Source organism: Oncorhynchus tshawytscha, linkage group LG12 (assembly GCF_018296145.1).
Source record: "Oncorhynchus tshawytscha isolate Ot180627B linkage group LG12, Otsh_v2.0, whole genome shotgun sequence".
NCBI lineage: Eukaryota > Metazoa > Chordata > Actinopteri > Salmoniformes > Salmonidae > Oncorhynchus > Oncorhynchus tshawytscha.
Window position 1 is genome coordinate 57,333,676 of NC_056440.1, and position 20,635 is coordinate 57,354,310.

General features: G+C 41.9%; 1 protein-coding gene across 4 annotated transcripts; it reads left to right on the forward strand.

The window, feature by feature from the left end:
- Positions 1-207: 207 nt before the first annotated feature.
- Positions 208-20,387, forward strand: LOC112263525 (cytoplasmic dynein 1 light intermediate chain 2-like). 4 transcript variants are annotated; one of them, XM_024439914.2, is made up of 13 exons: positions 208-348; positions 1,057-1,130; positions 1,306-1,422; positions 1,519-1,749; positions 7,136-7,302; positions 11,621-11,714; positions 13,450-13,585; positions 14,595-14,706; positions 14,817-14,876; positions 15,421-15,465; positions 15,614-15,731; positions 16,370-16,498; positions 17,144-20,387. In XM_024439914.2, exons 1-13 carry the CDS (start codon positions 254-256, stop codon positions 17,248-17,250), a joined length of 1,485 nt encoding a protein of 494 aa, XP_024295682.1. In that variant the 5' UTR covers positions 208-253; the 3' UTR covers positions 17,251-20,387. The 4 variants fall into 4 exon arrangements, with proteins under 4 accessions (XP_024295682.1, XP_024295684.1, XP_024295683.1 ...); XM_024439916.2 differs by having other exon boundaries at positions 17,149-20,387; XM_024439915.2 differs by having other exon boundaries at positions 16,376-16,498.
- Positions 20,388-20,635: the final 248 nt, after the last annotated feature.

Consider the following 20,635-nt stretch of genomic DNA (forward strand, 5'->3'; position numbering starts at 1 on the left):
TTGGGCCACAGAAAAATAGTGAGGCATTGAGTATCATCACCATAAGTTATCATCAGCATTGACCCTTTGTCTTTATCTGATAGCAAGATGTGGTAGGTATCATACGTCTCTGTGTTGTTTAGCTATAGATTTTGAACCATCAATGATGAGCCGCATTCCGGGATTTGTTGCGGTGTAAATCGGGTGCACACAGTTTTAACAAGGTCCTAGGGCGCCCAAGTCGCGCCTCTCTCTTTGTGGCTGTAGAAAGAAGATGGCTCCCGTTCTGGAGAAGAAGTTCCTGGGCGCAGCCGGGGCAGGCGACACTATGGAAAATAGCAACGAAGACGAGGAAGGACAAAACCTATGGCAAGTTCAAGTACTCGTGATTTACAATGTGCTATTTTCTGTAACGGAAAAGCTTTTTACTAACTTGTTTAATGTGCTTTGTCACTGCCGGGTGCTCTCATCAAAACGGTCCCGGATGCCTTCAAAACAGTTAACGTTATTGCTAACAAACGTTCGTTCAGCTACAACATTTTGCTTTAGTTAGTGTGGCTACATAACTAACCAGTTTCAATAACAAACGAACCAACCAACCTTATAGCTAACTAGACAAGCTAACCAATATCCACTCCAAATCAATACTGATAACAGGCGCGTTAACTAGCCAAGTTATTGTCGTCTGATTGTGCAGGACCAAATAATGTAACGTTAACTAGCTTGCTTTCCAGCTAGCCCCGTAGCCACAATCATTTTTGTTCCTTGATAGTTACAACTACATAACTAGCTATGCTATAATATTGCCAAGCCAGTCAAACTTATTTTATAAAATATTCAAAATTAAGAAACGATCTAGCTAGCTATGTATGATCAGTGACAGCTGACACTCAAAAGCTCATTCGACAAGGTAGGCTAATTAGCGTAACAAGTGATAGCCAACTTAGGTAACGGTCTTGGTGGCAAGACAGGCATGCAGACAGACACCTACCAGTAGGCTATGTGTTAAGCCTAGGCTACTTAATTGTATAATGTGATAGCAAGCAAGCAAACTAAATGCATTGTTATTCTCTTCAGGACTTCAATTCTCAGTGAGGTTTCAACACGTTCAAGTTCTAAATTGCCATCCTGGAAGAACATATTGGTGTTTGGTAAGTGTAAATCCATAGCCTTCAGTAACTTGTAATCACATCAAAAGGGAGAAGTAGCTTATTTTCATTAGAGGTTGCATTTAACATTATACAGATAATAAATGTTGTCTTAAGTCAAATAAACCAAATCATAACAATAACATGACAATAACCCGTTTGTTCGGAAATGTTTCAGGTGAGGATGGGTCAGGAAAGACAACGATTATGGCAAAACTCCAAGGAGCAGAGCACAATAAGAAAGGAAGAGGCCTGGAGTATCTGTATCTGAACGTCCACGATGAGGACATAGATGGTAAGTTCCCTGTTCCAGTGGCAAAAGAATACAACTGTACATGGGTTAGGCTACATGTTATTTTTTGGGTGACTGTAAATCTCTGAATATTGGCAGACCTTACACGCTGTAACGTGTGGATCCTGGATGGGGACTTGTATCACAAAGGCCTGCTAAAGTTTGCAGTGACAGCAGAGTCGCTGAACGACAGCTTGGCAGTGTTTGTGGCAGACATGTCAAGACCCTGGACCATCATGGAGTCGCTCCAGAAGTGGGCCAGCGTGCTGCGTGATCATGTGGACAAGCTCAAGATCCCGCCGGAGGAGATGAGAGAGATGGAGCAGAGGAGTAAGTAGTGCTGAATCATCTACTTCACCTTGGCTGCTGCGACAGTGTCTGTGGACGATTGTCCAAGCGAAGGCCAGTCCCAACATTTAGCTGTGTTTGTTTGGCAATCAGACAGTAGAGGTGGTGATAATTGCTTCCCTTTATGTTGCGAGATGCTTGTGGAGCTGATATGGGTTTTGTTTGTCAAGTGTCTGCAGTATAGTGAACATCCCCAGACAGAGCCAATGAGATGTATGCTTACATAACACATTTAGGCTACAGTTTGGATGCTGGCTGGTTTTTCATTTAAACTAAAGGGAATGGCAGTAGAAAGCAGACACTGAAGTATAAAATTACTCATGGTCATGGTAGTTTGTAGGTCATCAGAAAGGCCCATGATTATCAGCTGTGTTCAGTCATGATGACCAAAAGCCTAGTCTGTTGATCACTGTCTTAAGTACTGAATGCTCCCTCCTGATAATTTTAGAAATGATCATGAAGTGCTCTTTTGTGCTCTGAAGTTGCATGCTCTTACAAGAGCCGGGGGTTATCTGAGGTTCTCTTGAGCAGGCTGTCTGAAGGTTACTCTACTTGGAGATGCTTTAGAGATTGGTTTGATTTTTGCAATCCAAAATTAAACCAATGCCATGTTTAATGTGCTCAAATAATCCCAGTGGATAGGTTCACTATTGTTTTTGTCATCATTCAACTGTAGGCCTATGACTACTCTGGGCTTAAGTGTCAGGTTTATGATTGGAGAACCACTAGGCCTAACTGTTTACAAACTAAAATGTGTGAAAGGGGAAGTGGCAGAAGGATGATGTTTCTGTAGGCAAAAAAGCTTTGAGGTAACGTAGCACATTACTGCATTCTACACAAATATTGAATATTTTGCGTAATCTGAACGCTTCTGGACCAATAATCAGTGATTTACTGAATCTATACTGTAGGCTAAATTACATAATTTTGATAGATGAAGACATGGTTTGCATTTTCTTTCTCAATATAGTGAGGAAAGCCTTTGCATAGTTGTCAAGCCTTGTTTTTCATTGTGGATTGTGTTGTACTAGTAAATAAGTTTTACTTTGTTCAATAGTGGAGGCCTGATTTTGGCAAGTGGTGTTTGCTGATATCCAACACAGGTAGCCAGGCTGGCATATGCGCCCTGCTAAACTCTTTTGTTGAATACACTCCCACCCACAAACATTTACAGCTTTTACAATCTAGCGGAGTAGCATATCATCCAGACAGTGTTCACCTTTCAGGATGTCGGTAATGATGTCATCACTGCACATGTCAGACTAGTGCGACATATCTGAAAGGGAGGAGGGGTGTCCAGGCGCCCTTACAGCAGTGTTGCGTCATGATTTCTTCTGACACCAGATTGAGTCTAAGCATGGAAGGGATATAGAGTGGGCAGGACGTTCTGGCTCAGTTGAAACTGGAGCAGCTTGGTGGTGCTCTGTAGCAGAACCATTCCTTGCTGTATCATGCACTGAAATAACACAGATCAACAGTTTTTCTATTAACAACTGTCATTATCAGGATTCAGGAATATGTCTCTGCATTATAGGCCACAAAGCTGTAGGGTCCCACAGGGGAAAAAATGGAAATTACGCTTCAAATTGGTCATTATCATATCTAGGCTAATACTTATACTGTAAAGCTATTTGGCCCCACCCATGTTTGTACTGGAATGGTTAAGTGGGCAAAGGCGAACGATGGACGATTCGCACTCTTGTCTCTGTCTGTCCTTCTGATTTAACGTGGTGTCTGAATGATGAGAAATCTGGATTTATAACTGTACAGATGAAGGCTAGAAGTGTGACCACTGCACCTTTCTGACAGGCACTTTACTGTTATTACCTTACTAAAGATGTTTTGCTGCTCAGCCGGGTTATGTAAGAAATGTAGGCCTAAGCTATGTATGTCACTCCCACCAAGGCAGTCTACCAAAATATCCAAGGAGAAAAAAACAAAGCTCAATGGCTGAGAAGTGCTTGCCTAAGAATGTTTTCCTTGAATAACACAATGTGAGCCAGGCAATTTGTTTGTACACACAGTTATTTGAGTTCTTTGGAGACAATTTTTTGTCCAAGAGAGTAAATGCCGTAGTGTTACACTAGAGCAATTGCACATTTGCATCTTTTGGTTTGTCTTTGTTAGTTGAGACTGTTGCGTCTAGGCTCTGCTGGCCCCCTGTAGCTTTAGCTGGCACAGATCAGAGCCTGAACAGGGAGTCTGATCCCATCCCTGTTCCCAATCAGCTGGATTTTACATCACAGGGCCCAGGCCAGGCAGCCCAGCACCCTAAGGGTTGTTCTGTTCCTGGTGGGAGGGAAGTGCTGTAGCAACATTGGCTCTCTGGGTTAGCCGTAACCACATTCCTAAGGTTCCTGAGGAAGGGGAAGTGCCTTCCCAGACCACTGCTCACAGCTGCTGTTCTGGGATGCATACAGGGGACAGACTGCCAGCACAGATGCCTGCAGCAGTGCCCTATTGGGAGTTATGCTTCTCCTTTATACCGAAATAGACCTAGCCTTTGTTTTATTTTGCTGTAGCAATATATGGATCCATCATGTTAGTTAAGCTCTTTGGAGTGTAAATATATTAGCAAGTCGTACTAAAAGCTTATCGAGTCGTTCTGAAAGCTTTTGCGCTTGTTTACATATCTACCAACTACAGTCTCTAGGGTTGAATCCTGTAGAAAGTCCAGGAGAAGCTAATTGTCATTGATATTCTGTTTAGTTGGAGTTAACAGCACATAGTGGCATGAATAGCTAGATGACGGTTGGGCTGTTGTCTGCTTGACTAAGGCAGACGGTTAGTTATGTGTGTAAAACACATTGGGAGTTATTCTCCAGTCTGGGTAGTGGAGCAGGCAGGAGAGGAGCGGCTGTCAGATCAGCTAATGTCTCTATAGACATGGTGCAGCGAGTTCTGGAGCTCAGTGAGAATGGCTGGGTCCGGGGGAACAGGGACTGCATTTACTCCATGTCAGGTCACTTGGTCTTTAAAAACTCAGGTCCCTTCCCGGGTGGCGCAGTGGTTAAGGGCGCTGTACTGCAGCGCCAGCTGTGCCACCAGAGACCCTGGGTTCGCGCCCAGGCTCTGTCGCAACTGGCCGCGACCGGGAGGTCCTTGGGGCGACGCACAATTGGCCTAGCGTCGTACGGGTTAGGGGGGGCTTGGCCGGTAGGGATATCCTTGTTTCATCGCGCACCAGCGACTCCTGTGGCGGGTCGGGCGCAGTGTACGCTAACCAAGGTTGCCAGGTGCACGGTGTTTCCTCCGACACGTTGGTGTGGCTGGCTTCCGGGTTGGATGCACGCTGTGTTAAGAAGCAGTGCGGCTTGTTTATCGGAGGACGCATGACTTTCAACCTTCGTCTCTCCCGAGCCCGTAAGGGAGTTGTAGCGATGAGACAAGATAGTAGCTACTAAAACAATTGGATACCATGAAATTGGGGGGGAAAAAAATAATAATAACTCAGGGCAGAGTACCCATTTGCTTTTTTTCAATCAGAAGAAAATATAGGCTCTCTATACTAGAGGTCGACCGATTATGATTTTTTTCAACGCCGATACCGATTATTGGAGGACCAAAAAAAGCCGATGCCGATTAATCGGGCAATAATTTTTTATTTATATATATATATTTAATAATAATAGATTTATTTATTTGTAATAATGACAATTGCAACAATACTGAGAACACTTATTTTAACTTAATATAATAAAATCAATTTAGCCCCAAATAAATAATGAAACATGTTTAAATAATGCAAAAACAAAGTGTTGGAGAAGAAAGTAAAAGTGCAATATCTGCCATGTAAAAAAGCTAACGTTTAAGTTCCTTGCTCAGAATATGAGAACATATGAAAGCTGGTGGTTCCTTTTAACATGAGTCTTCAATACTCCCAGGTAAGACGTTTTAGGTTGTAGTTATTATAGGAATTGTAGGACTATTTCTCTCTATACCATTTGTATTTCATATACCTTTGACTATTGGATGTTCTTATAGGCACTATAGTATTGCCAGTGTAACAGTATAGCTTCCGTCCCTCTCCTCGCTCCTACCTGAGTTCGAACCAGGAACGACAACAGCCACCCTCGAAGCAGTGTTACCCTTGCAGATCAAGGGGAACAACTACTCCAAGTCTTAGAGCAAGTGACGTTTGAAACGCTATTAGCGCTCACCCTGCGAACTAGCGAGCCATTTCACATCGGTTGCACCAGCCTAATCTCGGGAGTTGATAGGCTTGAAGCATTGCGAAGAGCTGCTGGCAAAACGCACGAAAATGCTGTTTGAATGAATGCTTACGAGCCTGCTGGTGCCAACCATCGCTCAGACTGCTCTATCAAATCATAGGCTTAATTGTAACATAAAAACACACAGAAATATGAGCCTTAGGTCATTAATATGGTCAAATCCGGAAACTACCATCTCGAAAACAAGATGTTTATTCTTTCAGTGAAATACGGAACCGTTCCGTATTTTATCTAACGGGTGGCATGCATAAGTCTAAATATTCCTGTTACATTGCACAACCTTCAATGTTATGTCATAATTACGTAAAATTGTCAAATTAGTTCCCAATGAGCCAGGCTACCCAAACTGTTGCATATACCCTGACTCTGCGTGCAATGAACGCACGAGAAGTGACACAATTTTACCTGGTTAATATTACCTGCTAACCTGGATTTCTTTTAGCTAAATATGCAGGTTTAAAAATATATACTTCTGTGTATTGATTTTAAGAAAGGCATTGATGTTTATGGTTAGGTACACATTGGAGCAAGGACAGTCCTTTTTTGCAAATACGCACCGCATTGATTATATGCAACGCAGGACACGCTAGATAAACTAGTAATATCATCAACCATGTGTAGTAATAACTATTGATTATGATTGATTGTTTTTTTACAAGTTAAGTTTAATGCTAGCTAGCAACTTACCTTGGCTTACTGCATTCACGTAACAGGCAGGCTCCTTGTGGAGTGCAATGAGGCAGGTGGTTAGAGCGCTGGACTAGTTAACTGTAAGGTTGCAAGATTGAATCCCCGAGCTGACAAGGTAAAAACCTGTCGTTCTGCCCCTGAACAAGGCAGTTAACCCACCATTCCTAGGCCGTCATTGAAAATAAGAATGTGTTCTTAACTGACTTGCCTAGTTAAATAAAGGTGTTAAAAAAAAGAGACCAAAATTGGTGTCCAAAAATACTGATTTCTGATTGTTATATGAACTTGAAATCGGCCCTAATTAATTGGCCATTCCGATTAATCGGTCGACCTCTACTCTATACAACCTGTGTTAATAAATCTTGTAAAGATTATTGATCCTCCAAATGAAAAAGGTGCATTGCGACTGGCCTAACCAATGCGGCCGTCCCCTGTTTGCCCCACAGTGGTGAAGGCTTTCCAGGAGTACACAGAGCCGGAGGGAGCCGATCCAGCCTCTCCCCAGAGACGGGCTCCCCCAGCAGGGGGGGATGACGAGGGCGTGGTGCTACCGCTCGGGGAAAACGTACTCACACACAACCTGGGCATTCCAGTGCTAATAGTTTGCACAAAGGTAAGTTGAGGCTGTCTGGTTGAAATATACAGTACCAGTTAAAAGTTTGGACACACCTACGCATTCAAGGGTTTTTCTTTATTTGTACAATTTTTTCTTTTTTACATTGTAGAATAATGGTGAAGACATCAATAGTGGAATCCAAGTAGTAGTAGTAACCAAAAAAGTGTTTAACAAATCTAATTATATTTGAGATTCTTCAAATAGCTACCATTTGCTTTGATGACAGCTTTGCACACTCTTGGCATTCTCTCAACCAGCTTCATGAGGTAGTCACCTGGAATGCATTTCAATTAACAGGTGTGCCTTGTTATAATTTAATCTGTGAAATTTCTTCCCTTAATGCAGTTGAGCCAATCAGTGTTGTTGTGACAAGGTAGGGGTGGTATAGAGAAGATAGCCCTGTTTGGTAAAAGACCAAGTCCATATTATGGCAAGAACAGCTCAAATAATCAAAGAGAAATGACAGTCCATTACTTTAACCTTCTTGATACTACCCTTCCCGGATCCGGGAGCGTAATCATCGCCTCAAACTAATTAGCATAACGCAGCTGACACAAATGTTCCTATTCATGAAAATCACAAATGAAATGTATTGAGACACTTAGCCTTTTGTTAATCACACTGTCATCTCAGATTTTCAAAATATGCTTTACAGCCAATGCTAGACAAGCATTTGTGTAAGTTTGTCATAGCCTAGCATAGCATTATGCCCTGCTGGCAGCAGGCAACATTTTCACAAAAATAAGAAAAGCAATCAAATTAAATCATTTATCTTTGAAGAACTTCGGATGTTTTCACTCACGAGACTCCCAGTTAGATAGCAAATGTTCCTTTCTTCCAAAAATATTATTTTTGTAGGCGAAATAGCTCCGTTTGTTCTTCACGTTTGGCTGAGAAATCGACCGGAAAATGCGGTCACTACAATGCCAAACTTTTTTCCAAATTAGCTCCATAATATCGACAGAAACATGGCAAATACGTAGAAAGCGTAAGCTCATTCACAGCCATATAAGGAGTCATTGGCATGCAGCGCTTTCAAAATATGGGGCACTTCCTGATTGGATTGTTATCTGGGTTTCGCCTGTAACATCAGTTCTGTTGCACTCACAGACAATATCTTTGCAGTTTTGGAAACGTCAGAGTGTTTTCTATCCAAAGCTGTCAATTATATGCATAGTTGAGCATCTTGTCGTGACAAAATATCCCTTTTAAAACGGTAATGTTTTTTATCCAAAAATGAAAATACTGCCCCCTAGTTACAAAAGGTTAAGACATGTTCGGTCAGTCTGGAAAATTTTAAGAACGTTGAAAGTTTCTTCCAAGTGCAGTTGCAAAAACCTCCATGAGGACCGCCAAAGGAAAGGAAGACCCAGAGTTACCTCTGCTGCAGAGGTTCATTAGAGTTACTGTAACTGCACCTCAGATTGCAGCCCAAATAAATGCTTCGCAGAGTTCAAGTAACTGACACATCTCAACATCAACTATTCAGAGGAGACTGCGTGAATCAGGCCTTCAAGGTTAAATGTTTCTTTGCAGCAATCTTTTGGTCTGATAAATCCAAATGAGATTTGTCTTTGTGAGACGCAGAGTAGGTGAACGGATGATCTCCGCATGTGTCGTTCCCACCGTAAAGCTTCGATGACGAGTTCTGATGGTGTGGCGGTGCTTTGCTGGTGATGCTGTCAGTGATTTATTTAGAATCAGGGCACACTTAACCAGCATGGCTACCACAGCATTCTGCAGCGATGCATCTGGTTTGGTTCGCCATCAGATCTGGTTTGCGCTTAGTGGGACTGTCATTTGTTTTTCAACAGGACAATAACTCAAAACCCATCTCCAGGCTGTGTAAGGGCTATTTGACCAAGGAGGAGAGTTATGGGGTGCTGCTTTAGATGACCTGGGCTCCACAATCCACCTGATCTCAACCCTATTGAGATGGTTTGGGATGAGTTGGATCACAGAGGTGAAGGAAAAGCAGCCAAGTGCTCAGCATATGTGGGAACTCCTTCAACACTGTTGGAAAAGCATTCCAGGTGAAGCTGGTTGAGAGAATGCCTGCCAAGAGTGTGCAACGTTGTCAAGGCACAGGGTGGCTACTTTGAACAATCACAATTATATTTTGATTTGTTTAACACTTTTTTTTGGTTACTACATGATTCCATATGTGTTATTTAATAGTTCATAATAGTAGATGTGTTCACTATTATTTTACAATGTAGGCAATAGTAAAAATAAAAACCCTTGAGTACGTTTGTGCCCAAACATTTGACTGGTACTGTAGGTACCTGAAAGAAGTAGCCTGCCATTTTTAGGCACCAGTTTTTAAATTAATAGACAGTTTTTGTACTGAAAGATTTAAATAACACTGATCCTCAGATTCTTCATGGGCCCACAACTAACTAGTACACCATTGACGCTCCACTCTGGCAGTCCATTTCATGGTTGGTGCCTGATCATCTCCCGTCTTGAGTTGCTGGTTTTTAGTGTTGCCCGTGAGGCAGCATCTTCAGCCCATGAAAGCACCACATTGTTCCATGTCCATGAGCTTCTGGCAAATGGCTGCTTTAAAAGAACACAATGTTGTCAGTCATCAGTACTTCACATGCTAGTCATGACGAGGACGAGTGAATGTATTCTTTTCACTGCTCACTGTTTTTCTATTTCTTTTCTGCCTTTAGGGAGGAAAGGCTTATTTCACTCCCGGGGAATTCATATGGGTCTTTAGTGCAGTTTGTTGAATATACTCTCAGAGCATTAGTGAAGTGTCCTTTCTTCAGGCACGATACATATGGATTTTGTGGATTTGAAGTGTGGTATGTCTTGGTCTGCTGTCATTACGTGTTCCATATTTTCAGACAATTTGCTGTATTTTCTTTTTCTTTCATTTGTTTTGTTTTTGCAATTTTACCCCGTTTTCTCCCCAATTTCGTGATATTACTGTCTGGGCTCCGCTGCAACTCCCCAACAGGCTCGGGAGAGGTGAAGGACGAGTCATGCGTCCTCCGAAACATTACACGCAAAGCCGCCCTTAACATCCGCTTACTTAACCCAAAAGCCAGCCGCACCAATGTGTTGGAGGAAACACCGTTCAACTGTCGACCGAGGTCAGCCTGCAGTTGCCTGGCCCGCCACAAAGAGTCGCTAGAGCGTGGTGAGCCAAGTGAAGCCCTTCTGGCCAAACCCTCTCCTAACCCGGATGACGCTGGGCCAATTGTGTGCCACCCTATGGGACTCCCGTTCACGGCAGGTTGTGACACAGCCGGTCGAACCCCAGGTTGTAGTGACACCACACCACAACACTGAGATGCAGTGCCTTAGACCGCTGCGCCACTCTGGTGGCCATTTGCTGTATTTTCTAAATTAATTATGTCATTTGAGTTTGATAATTGAGTGAACCACATTGCTGCCGTTTACAGAGCTATAAGGAATATGAATGCCAGTTTATTCGCTGACACGGATACACAGGTTAAATGATTAAGCATGCTAGCATATACCATATACTTCCAGTCATTGTGCTAATGCTAGTTAGCATTGGCTCTCAAAACTACCTCTAACTTCCTTCATACTGGACACAGAGACATAGAAAAATGGTATCCACAAGTTCATCTGACTCTGGGGAAGTAGATGAAGAACCTCTGCTCAAATGGCAAAATATCCCTTTAAGTCCCACTGAGTGTGGCACTTGGGTATGTATATTTAATGAAGGGATCCTGCATACTTAACCAGGCCTGCTGTCTTTGCAACTGCCATTTTTTTTATTTCAGGAAGTAGCTAGCCTGGCATTCCCTGAGTCATGCTCAGCCAGTCAGCCTTGTTGTTGTCAAGGTTACCATCTTGTGGTCACTGTGGGGAAGTGTATATGTGTGTGTGAGAGACCGGGTGGGGCCTGCCTGCAGGGTCTTACTGCTCCTTCCCGGAGGGAGTGAGGAGGGGAACTTGCAAGCGAGTGGAGTGGAGCAGAGGGGAGGAGAGAGGAAGTGAGAGAGGGTCTGAGACTGAAAGGGAGGCATGGCGAAGTGAGCTAAGCTTGAGCTAAGGCGAGTCATTTTTATGTCCCTCAGGAAGGTATGGTTTACTTGCTCCAGTTGTAGCCTAATTGCTGTCTGCTTTCTTCTCTTCCTCGCTCTTTCTCTGTCAGTTAAATTCAAAGGGCTTTATTGACGTGGGAAAAATATGTTTACATTGCCAAAGCAAGTGAAATAAACAATCTAAAATGAACAGTAAAGGTTACACTCACAAGTTTAAAAGGAATAGAGACACTTCAAATGTCATTATGGCTATATGTACAGTGTTACAATGATGTCTCTCTCCACAGTGTGATGCAGTCAGTGTTTTAGAGAAGGAGCACGACTTCCGAGAGGAGCACTTCGACTTCATCCAGTCCCACATCCGACGATTCTGCTTACAGTGTATCCTTTCCACTCAAACACAACTCTCCCTTCTTAGAATGACAGGCCCCACCATAGATGCAAAATTATACAGTTGAAGTCGGAAATGGACATACACCGTAGCGAAATGCATTTAAACTCAGTTTTTTACCATTCCTGACATTTAATCCTAGTAAACATTCTCTGTCTAAGGTCAGTTAGGATCACCACTTTATTTTAAGAATGTGAAATGTCAGAATAATTGAGTGATTTATTTCCGCTTTTATTTCTTTCATCACATTCCCAGTGGGTCAGAAGTTTACATACACTAAATTAGAATTTGGTAGCATTGCCTTTAAATTGTTTAACTTGTGTCATGTTTCGGGTAGCCTTCTACAAGCTTCCCACAATAAGTTGGGTGAATTTTGGCCCATTCCTCCTGACAGATCTGGTGTAACTGAGTCAGGGTTGCAGGCCTCCTTGCTCGCACACGCTTTTTCAAATTTTCTATAGGATTGAGCTCAGGGCTTTGTGACGGCCACTCCAATACCTTGACTTTGTTGTCCTTAAGCCATTTTGCCACAACTTTGGAAGTATGCTTGGTGTCATTGTCCAATTGGAAGAACCATTTGCGACCAAGCTTTAACTTCCTGACTGATGTCTTGAGATGTTGCTTCAATATATCCACATAATCTTCCTTCCTCGTGATGCCATCTATTTTGTGAAGTGCACCATTCCCTCCTGCAGCAAAGCACCCCCACAACATGATGCTGCCACCCCGTGCTTCACGGTTGGGATGGTGTTCTTCAGATTGCAAGCCTGACCCTTTTTCTTCCAAACATAACGATGGTCATTATGGCCAAACAGTTCCTTTTTTGTTTCATCAGACCAGAGGACATTTCTCCAAAAAGTACGGTCTTTATCCCCACGTGCAGTTGCAAACCGTAGTCTGGCTGTTTTATGGCAGTTTTGGAGCAGTGGCTCCTTCCTTGCTGAGCGGCCTTTCAGGATATGTGGATATAGGACTCGTTTTACTGTGGATATAGATACTTTTGTACCTGTTTCCTCCAGCATCTTCACGGTCTTTTGCTGTTCTGGGATTGTTTCGCACATTTCGCACCAAAGTACGTTCATCTCTAGGAGGCAGAACGCGCCTCCTTCCTGAGCGGTATGACGGCTGCGTGGTCCCATGGTGTTTATACTTGCGTACTATTGTTTGTACAGATGAACATGGTATCTTCAGGCATTTGGAAATTGCTCCCTTGGATGAACCAGACTTGTGTATAGGTCTGCATTTTTATTTTCTGAAGTCTTGGCTGATTTATTTAGATTTTCCCATGATGTCAAGCAAAGAGGCACTGAGTTTGAAGGTAGGCCTTGAAATACATCCACAGGTACAACTCAAATGATGTCAATTAGCCTATCCGAAGCTTTTAAAGCCATGACATCATTTTCTGGAATTTTCCAAGCTGTTTAAAGGCACAGTCAACTTGGTGTATGTGAACTTCTGACCCACTGGAATTGTGATACAGTGAATGATAAGTGAAATAATCTGTCTAAACTTTTTTGGGAAAAATGACTTGTCATGCACAAAGTAGATGTCTTAACCGACTTGCCAAAACTATAGTTTGTTAACAAGAAATTTGTGTAGTGGTTGAAACACTTGGTTGGAGTCATGAAAAACAAGTTTATGTAAACTTCTTACTTCAACTGTAAGTGTTTTTATTTAATTTTTGTGCCCTATCATGTCTGCATGTTCCTTAAACCCACCTGACAGATGGAGCTGCATTGATTTACACCTCTGTCAAAGAGGAGAAGAACATGGACCTCCTATATAAATACATAGTGCACAAAATATACGACTTCCAGTTCACCACGCCTGCCTTAGTGGTGGAGAAGGATGCTATTTTGATGTAAGTGAATGCTCAGTTATGCTCTGTTAGGTGCCCACGTATTGAGGTAAATATTTTTAATCTTGTGATTTGGCCTTTTAATTGCCTCAAACAAAAAAGACGGAACAGTTCGATGTACAAAATGGCAACACAATGCCAGAGAATGCAAGAATCCATTCAAATGTAATGTACTAACACGCCCCCTTCCTGCATTGGGGAACATCCCATGCTCTCCCTGCACACACCCCACGTCTATTTCTATGGGCACAATTACTGTTCATGACACAAACGTTTCAACAGTTCTGCACATTTTATGTGGTGCAAAGAACATTTTGCCGTTAAAAAAAAATGCAATTCTATATATACGTTTTGCCATGTCTGTTTTTGTGGGTATTTGAGTGACAAAAAAAATGCATTATCTATGGGCTAAGAGAAACTAAATTTAAAGAATGTTAGCTGACATGGGCTAGTTGAACTGGACATTTCTGACAAGGTATAAGTGGCTCTCTAAGGTATGCAATGACTAACATGACAAGAGGAACTGATGATGCACTACCCAATTGTGAAATTGCACCTTGTGCATTCTACTCTTACAACTTTCAAAATTAAGCTTAGAGCTGGACTGGGTTTAAATTTTTTTGAACATTTATAAATGTTAACATTTTGGGGGGGAACCCGTGTGTGTGTGTGCCCGTGCCCCCCTACCGACCCCTCGCACAACCCCACAGTTTCGGAACCACTGATTTAGCACACATGCTTATCCAGAGCGACTAACAGGAGCAATTGGGGTTAAGTGCCTTGCTCAAGGGTGCATCGATTTTTCACCTAGTTGGCTCTGGGATTAAAACCAGCTAACTTTTGGTTACTGGCCCAACGCTCTTAAACACTAGGATACCTGCCCACCCCCCAGATATGACTGGTGGAGAGTTCTGAAGTTATATAAACGTGTACTGTATTGTCATTGATGGTTATTGTAACAAACTATTGGTCAGTGCTCGAGTACCAAACAAAACTGTTTTCCTTTTCCTAGTCCATCTGGATGGGACAATGAGAAGAAGATTGCAATTCTGCATGAAAATTTCACAACGGTGAGACCTGAAGACCCCTTTGAAGACTTCATCATGAAGCCTCCAGTACGAAAGGTAGGATCATGAGACTTCTACGGATAAGAGACATGACTAGGACATTTAGCATTTGACAAATGTCCCTTATGCATCTCCCTTGGTTGGACATTCATGCCTTCTCTCTCCAGCTGGTTCATGATAAGGAGGTCAACGCGGAGGACGAGCAGGTGTTCCTTATGAAACAACAGGTATGGTTGTTTACATTCTAGATCGCACAGTTCTGGGTTGCCTTTCATGGTTGCAATTCCATGTTCTCTCCTCTTCTAAAGATGCACACTAGATGGTGGTGAGCTGAGAATAAAATGATTGGTTTTGTTCAAAGCTATGATTGTGGATAGTGGAGCCAGTTTAATTTTATTAGCATTTCCCAGGCTTCAAAGCCTGAGGTTCCTATTCTGTACTTCCTCCCGGGCCAATCAGGAGTCTGAGAACATCAAGGGCTTTAGCCTAATTGGTTGAAAGGGTGTTGTTTCTGAGAGATCACGTGGTTGCCTTAGGGCAAAGAGCGCTTCCTTTTTGTACTGGGCTTCAGTCAGTCCCTGTTAGATCAAGCTACCAGTATCCATCCATGCAATGTTTTTCTACTATGCCCATAATCTGTGATGGAAGAAAATGTTTCTGGGAATGTTATGAGGGTTGTAAAATATAAGATAAAAATGCTGAATTTTATGGGGCCCAATTATTTCAGTGAAAATAGAATTCACACCATTTTTCTTTTTGTCTGTTCTGAAGTCTTTGCTGGCCAAGCAGCCGGCCACACCAACAAGAGGATCAACAGTAAGTGTGATAACATCAACCACACTTTTTTCATGGCCACTTTTTCTTGACAAATAAGTGTTGGATGACAATCATTTCATCAATAGGAGCCATGATTAATTTGAATTGCCTCAACTGTACTCTGCTCTCTGTCTTCTGTCTGTTTCAGGAATCTCCTGGACGGACCGCTTCTGGTTCGCCTCGACCCACTGGCCGTACAGGCCCTACCAACGTGGCCAGCGTCTCGCCAATGACCGCGGTCAAGAAACCTGACCCCAACATGAAGGGTAAGTTGGACCACTGGAACTTACTGCCCTCCCTTTCTTTTGTATTTTTACAGAGCATCATGGAAACTGTTGTATGAGAACTGGCAGTCATTTGGGCAACACTTCATTTGGCTATTGGAAGTGTGTGACTGCTGTGTAACCACTGCCCCCCTGAGGTAGCTATTGAAATAATTCCATAAACAATGGATTCCTGCAGTCCTCCCTCAGCTGGCCTTGCTTGGGGAGAAATATTGACATTTTCGCCATTAAGCTCAGTGGTGGAGCTGTGCATACCAGTGTGAATAGATCCGCTTAAATTAAGCCAAATTTAATTGAGACCTGTAACCCCTACCCTGTAGTTGGTTGATGTTGGCAAGGACATGTGGGGAGGAAAGGAATTGGATACGCTATATGAAAACGGACAGTTAATCCTCTAGGAATGCATCTGCATCGAATTGAATTATGTAAATCGTGTTCCAGTTAAAGTATGATGCTGTGTGTGCTCATGTTTTTTTATTTTTTATGATGAAATGATGAATACCGTGATCATACAGGAATAACTGTTGCGTGCCTGAATTGAATGGAAGAAATAGATCTCTCCTTTTAAATCTCATGGTTGTGATCCTAAGGGATGCTCGTTGCATGTGTTTGTGTCTAAGGAGCAGCAGCAAACGAGGGAGTGCTGGCCAACTTCTTTAACAGCCTTTTGAGTAAAAAGACTGGGTCCCCTGGGAGTCCAGGCACCGGAGCTGCGGGAGCAGGATCTCCAGGATCAGTCAAGAAAACAGGTAAGGTCTCCTCTGGCCTGGCCCTCCAGGGCGTCACTGGCTTCTCTCTGGTTTAACTGCCTCATGTTGTTGCCTTTGGACCATGCTGTTGTCTGGAAGTTTACCCCTAGAACCTGAGAGAAAGAGAGGGTGAAAAGGGAGTTCATGGCAGGTCCTAGAGGAGGGGAAGTGTTCCACTCGACTCCTCTGCCACTGGAGGAACTGGTGAAAGGCCTGTATGCATGGGACAACAGTTGTTAACAATGTATCATTGTCTGGCTGCAAAATGTCACAATACCACCCTAAATGACACCAAGCACATACCAACGCTCACTGCTCATCTCTCGTTTTTGTTTGTCCATTCAGTATGAAGTTGTAATTAACCCATTGTCCCAGCATACTTGCGTGGCCTTGTGTCCTACTGGCCTCGTTCGGTTAATGACATAAAACTGAAAGAATATGCATGGAATTTTTTTTTAGTGTCTTATGATTGGTTTTGCATGTGTGCACCTGCCATGTGATGCAACTGAAGTAATTTAGCATGGGGCCACATCTCATCAGTTTCCTTCCGCTTGCTGGCCTGGCCATAACAGTCAATGTCGTATTTCTAGTACAGGCACAGAAGCTACAGGATATTACTTTCTCTTTTCTCTTTTATTTTCCAAGGGCAGAAGCCGGTTTTGACTGACGTCCAGGCAGAGTTGGATAGAATGACTCGTAAACCGGACTCCATGGTTACAGCTAACAACACACCGACAGAGAACGAAGCGTGAACGCAACAACCGCAATGTCCACTGCAAATACTCTGGAAAACTAACACAAGCATAAAAAAAACGAAATATGACCAAATTCCCAATGTGTATATCAGTCAGCAGACAGTAGTTTTGCCAAATGAATTTGAGATGCGATCAGATATTTTTGGTTATTTTGGTAAGATGGGGAAAGAACAAAAGGTGGAGGAGGAGGAGGAAGTTGAGTACTTGGCTGTATCTATCCTTATTACTTCAATTGTAATTGTTTTTTTTGTTGTTGTTTTTTTTGCAAGGGATGTCCGGTTCAGTAATGCGTGCACACTCCTTGGGGGGCAGCCAAATCCCCTGGTCAGCGAGCCCTCCGTAAGCTAGGGGATACACCCTCCCTCACAAGCTTAAAGAGTAGAAAAGTGCCGCAGCCTCTTGTTCAGCTAATCTTATGGAAGGAAAGCGGTTGTGATAAGAACAATTAAACCCTAAATATATTCATTTAAAAAAAATGAAATACTTGCAAGCGTATGTAGTATGTACAAAAAAAAAGAAAAGGTTAGAGATATGATACTGGTGTATTTATATATATATAAAAAAAAATGTTATTTTCTATTTTTTTCTGCACTGTTTGCGATAGCTATATCTCATAACATGTTAAACTCCACTGATGTCATGACACTAATGTGACAAATACAGATAGCTGACAGCAAACAGTGGCCTGCCCACAAAATGGCAGGTCCAACTAGTCATCTAAGGATTCTGTAAATATCAACGAAATTGCAATTCAAGCTTTTGGTCTTATTTTGTACAAAAATGCAATTTTTTCACAAGATTGTGAAGAAATGTCTGGGATAAAATGAGCATTGTTGGGATTGGCAAGTGTAGAGTTAGCAAGGAACACTCTTTTGGCTAGGGGTGATTTGGGGGCAGCATCTTTCCTACTATAACTCCCAAGTGCCTGGCACAGTAACTGTTTGTGTCATAGTGGAGCTGCTTGTCTACTTAAAGAGGAAATGCACTGTACCACCAACGGCAAAAAGTTGTCCATTTGGTCATTTCAAGTAATTTATTTTGTTATTTTTTTTTGTTGTATAACAAATTTGTGGTCTTTGCATAAGGTTTCAAAAGAAATGTAGCTGACATTGTTCACTTGAGCAATATTGAGAGGTATCTAGATGCAGATTTTTAGAAGCAAACACAAGTTTAGAGTATTTGTGTCCCCCAGATGAACACTTGCATGGTTTAAACCACTCACTTGCGTGGCCAAATCATATGGAAATCAAATACTACGGTTTTAATGAAATGGGTTATCCTTAAAAAGGAAATTTAGCTCTGTTCTTTTTCAGTTTCAAATGTTTTTATACAAGCTGTATGGCAGGTTAGGTTAAACATTCCCGATTTCTACATGACGTCGGTGTAAAAATCGTGGCCCAGTAGGAAATTGCAATGTCCACAGATCTTTTGTGTAATCTTCAGTGCCCATTTGCAATGTTGACTTTTTGCCTTCAGTGTACATACAGTTCACAATTTGTCCATCTGTGCACCCTGCCTTCACTCAGGGTAGATCTTAGTCAATATTATCAGCCTTTACTTGTGTCCTTAGTAGTTAAAAAAAAATTGTCCTAGTTCTGCCAATGTTTTTGTTAATTTACATCCACTCTACTGTACCATATCAAATCATTTGTAAAAAATCGTAAGATTATTTGATTAATCACAAATAACTAGATTGATCACCCTCAAATCTACCTACAGTCTTAGCTATGGTTAATTTGCAGATCAGCAATTGTAACATCGGTTTAATAAACTGTAAGAGCAGCGACTTGGCTTTTAAAACCACCTATAACAACAACGGAAACTACATAGAATTGGAACCTGGAACCAAAGATGCAGCAATCAGTGTGTTCTGTTTGTGTAGAATAGTCTGGTTTGATTCCCAGGTGACCATCTCCCCTGGCCCTACGTGGAACACCTGTCATTCCAAAGTACATTCTAAGGAGGTCCATATACTTACTTGAGTTGCCAGGCTAACTTTTTTTTTACTCTGTAAGGGGAAAAAAATACAAGACCTAGAGGTGTGCAGTCTACTTTATTTTGTGTTAACTAATCTGTTGTAAGAATAAGAACTGGCTGGATTTTGATTCCATTTTTTCTTTTTATCTTCATTGGGCAGAAATTTGCATCGAAGATCTGTTGCTGAAATTCAAGCACAATATTGTGACAGTCAGGAAGGCGTATTCATTTTACGTTGAAATAATCACTTTCATTGGGAGAGTTGTAGTGAACCCCCAGATGTTATTGTTTAAACTAGAGAATGCATACTCTACCTGCCTGCTTAGAACGTGTATTGATGAATTACAAGTATGATGTACTTAATATTGCATTCATATTTTTGGGATTAGCAGTATAACAAACATGTCCCTGGCAGTCAAATCTGCTCCAGACTTTTAAAGCTAGACATTTTTGGAGATTTTAAGAAAATATCAAAATAAACTAAAATGCATGTCAATGCTCCTTAGTTTTTCATGTGCATTTCTGGTACACCTGTCCATTGCAGCGCATCTCTGGTATTTTTCTGTTAGATTTTTCTGCACAACAATGGTTGCTGTTTGCAAGCATTACTTTGCGTAAATGATATAAGACTGATATCTTTAGGGTGGTAACAGCCTAGAAATTCATGAACTAGTTCACTCCTCTGATGTTTGTCTCCACATAGTTACTGTACATCTGCATTAGCCAAACAGACATTTGTATGTTTGGCTAGTACATCACGCTGCTTGATTTCCAAATTGCAAGTTTTTGATGATTGGATATCATTTTTCTCTCTATACATCATCTTAGTGCTATGCCTTCAGCCCTTGAAAATGTACACATATAAGAGATTTAAAAGCTTTTGCTTCCAGTCCTTTTTATTCAGGATATAAAAAACTTTTAACCACATGGAGTACTGTGTTTGTGCCCTGGACATATTCCGTGTGATTGTATGGCTTTAACGTGATGCAGCCATGTGGTATCTCGCTTTTTGTGCCGACAAAGATAAGGAAAAGTGTCTGTCAGCCCTGGCTTCAATAAAACAAAGAATCCAGACTTTTGTTACCTTTTTGTATCCCTTTGTCTCAAATCATGATAATGTGTGTCTAGAAGGCAAGTAAAATCCATGGTGAATATTGCTCTGTTTCGCGGTTTTAATTTACTGGTATTCAGTGTGAATTCTAGAAGTGACACCAATGGGTACATATTGGTTAGTCATTTTATCGAACCCCTCAACCTACTGGTTGTGACTGAGTAGCAAGTGAATGGACTGTAAGTGGAAGTGCAATAAAAGTATCACCCTGCTAACTTGTCCCATGTTAACAAGTGATTTTCAGGGTCCGTACTCTGTAGTACTTAAGTTTTCAAATTGACCTTGACCATGAGA

What these genes read in the sequence shown, in the direction of transcription:
- LOC112263525 (XM_024439914.2), top strand. Translation starts at nt 254, where the DNA reads ATGGCTCCCGTTCTGGAGAAGAAGTTCCTGGGCGCAGCCGGGGCAGGC. An exon ending in CCGACGATTCTGCTTACAGT is followed by an intron (nt 11,715 to 13,449) that starts GTATCCTTTCCA and finishes CCCACCTGACAG; the next exon opens with ATGGAGCTGCATTGATTTAC. An exon ending in CACCAACAAGAGGATCAACA is followed by an intron (nt 15,466 to 15,613) that starts GTAAGTGTGATA and finishes TGTCTGTTTCAG; the next exon opens with GAATCTCCTGGACGGACCGC.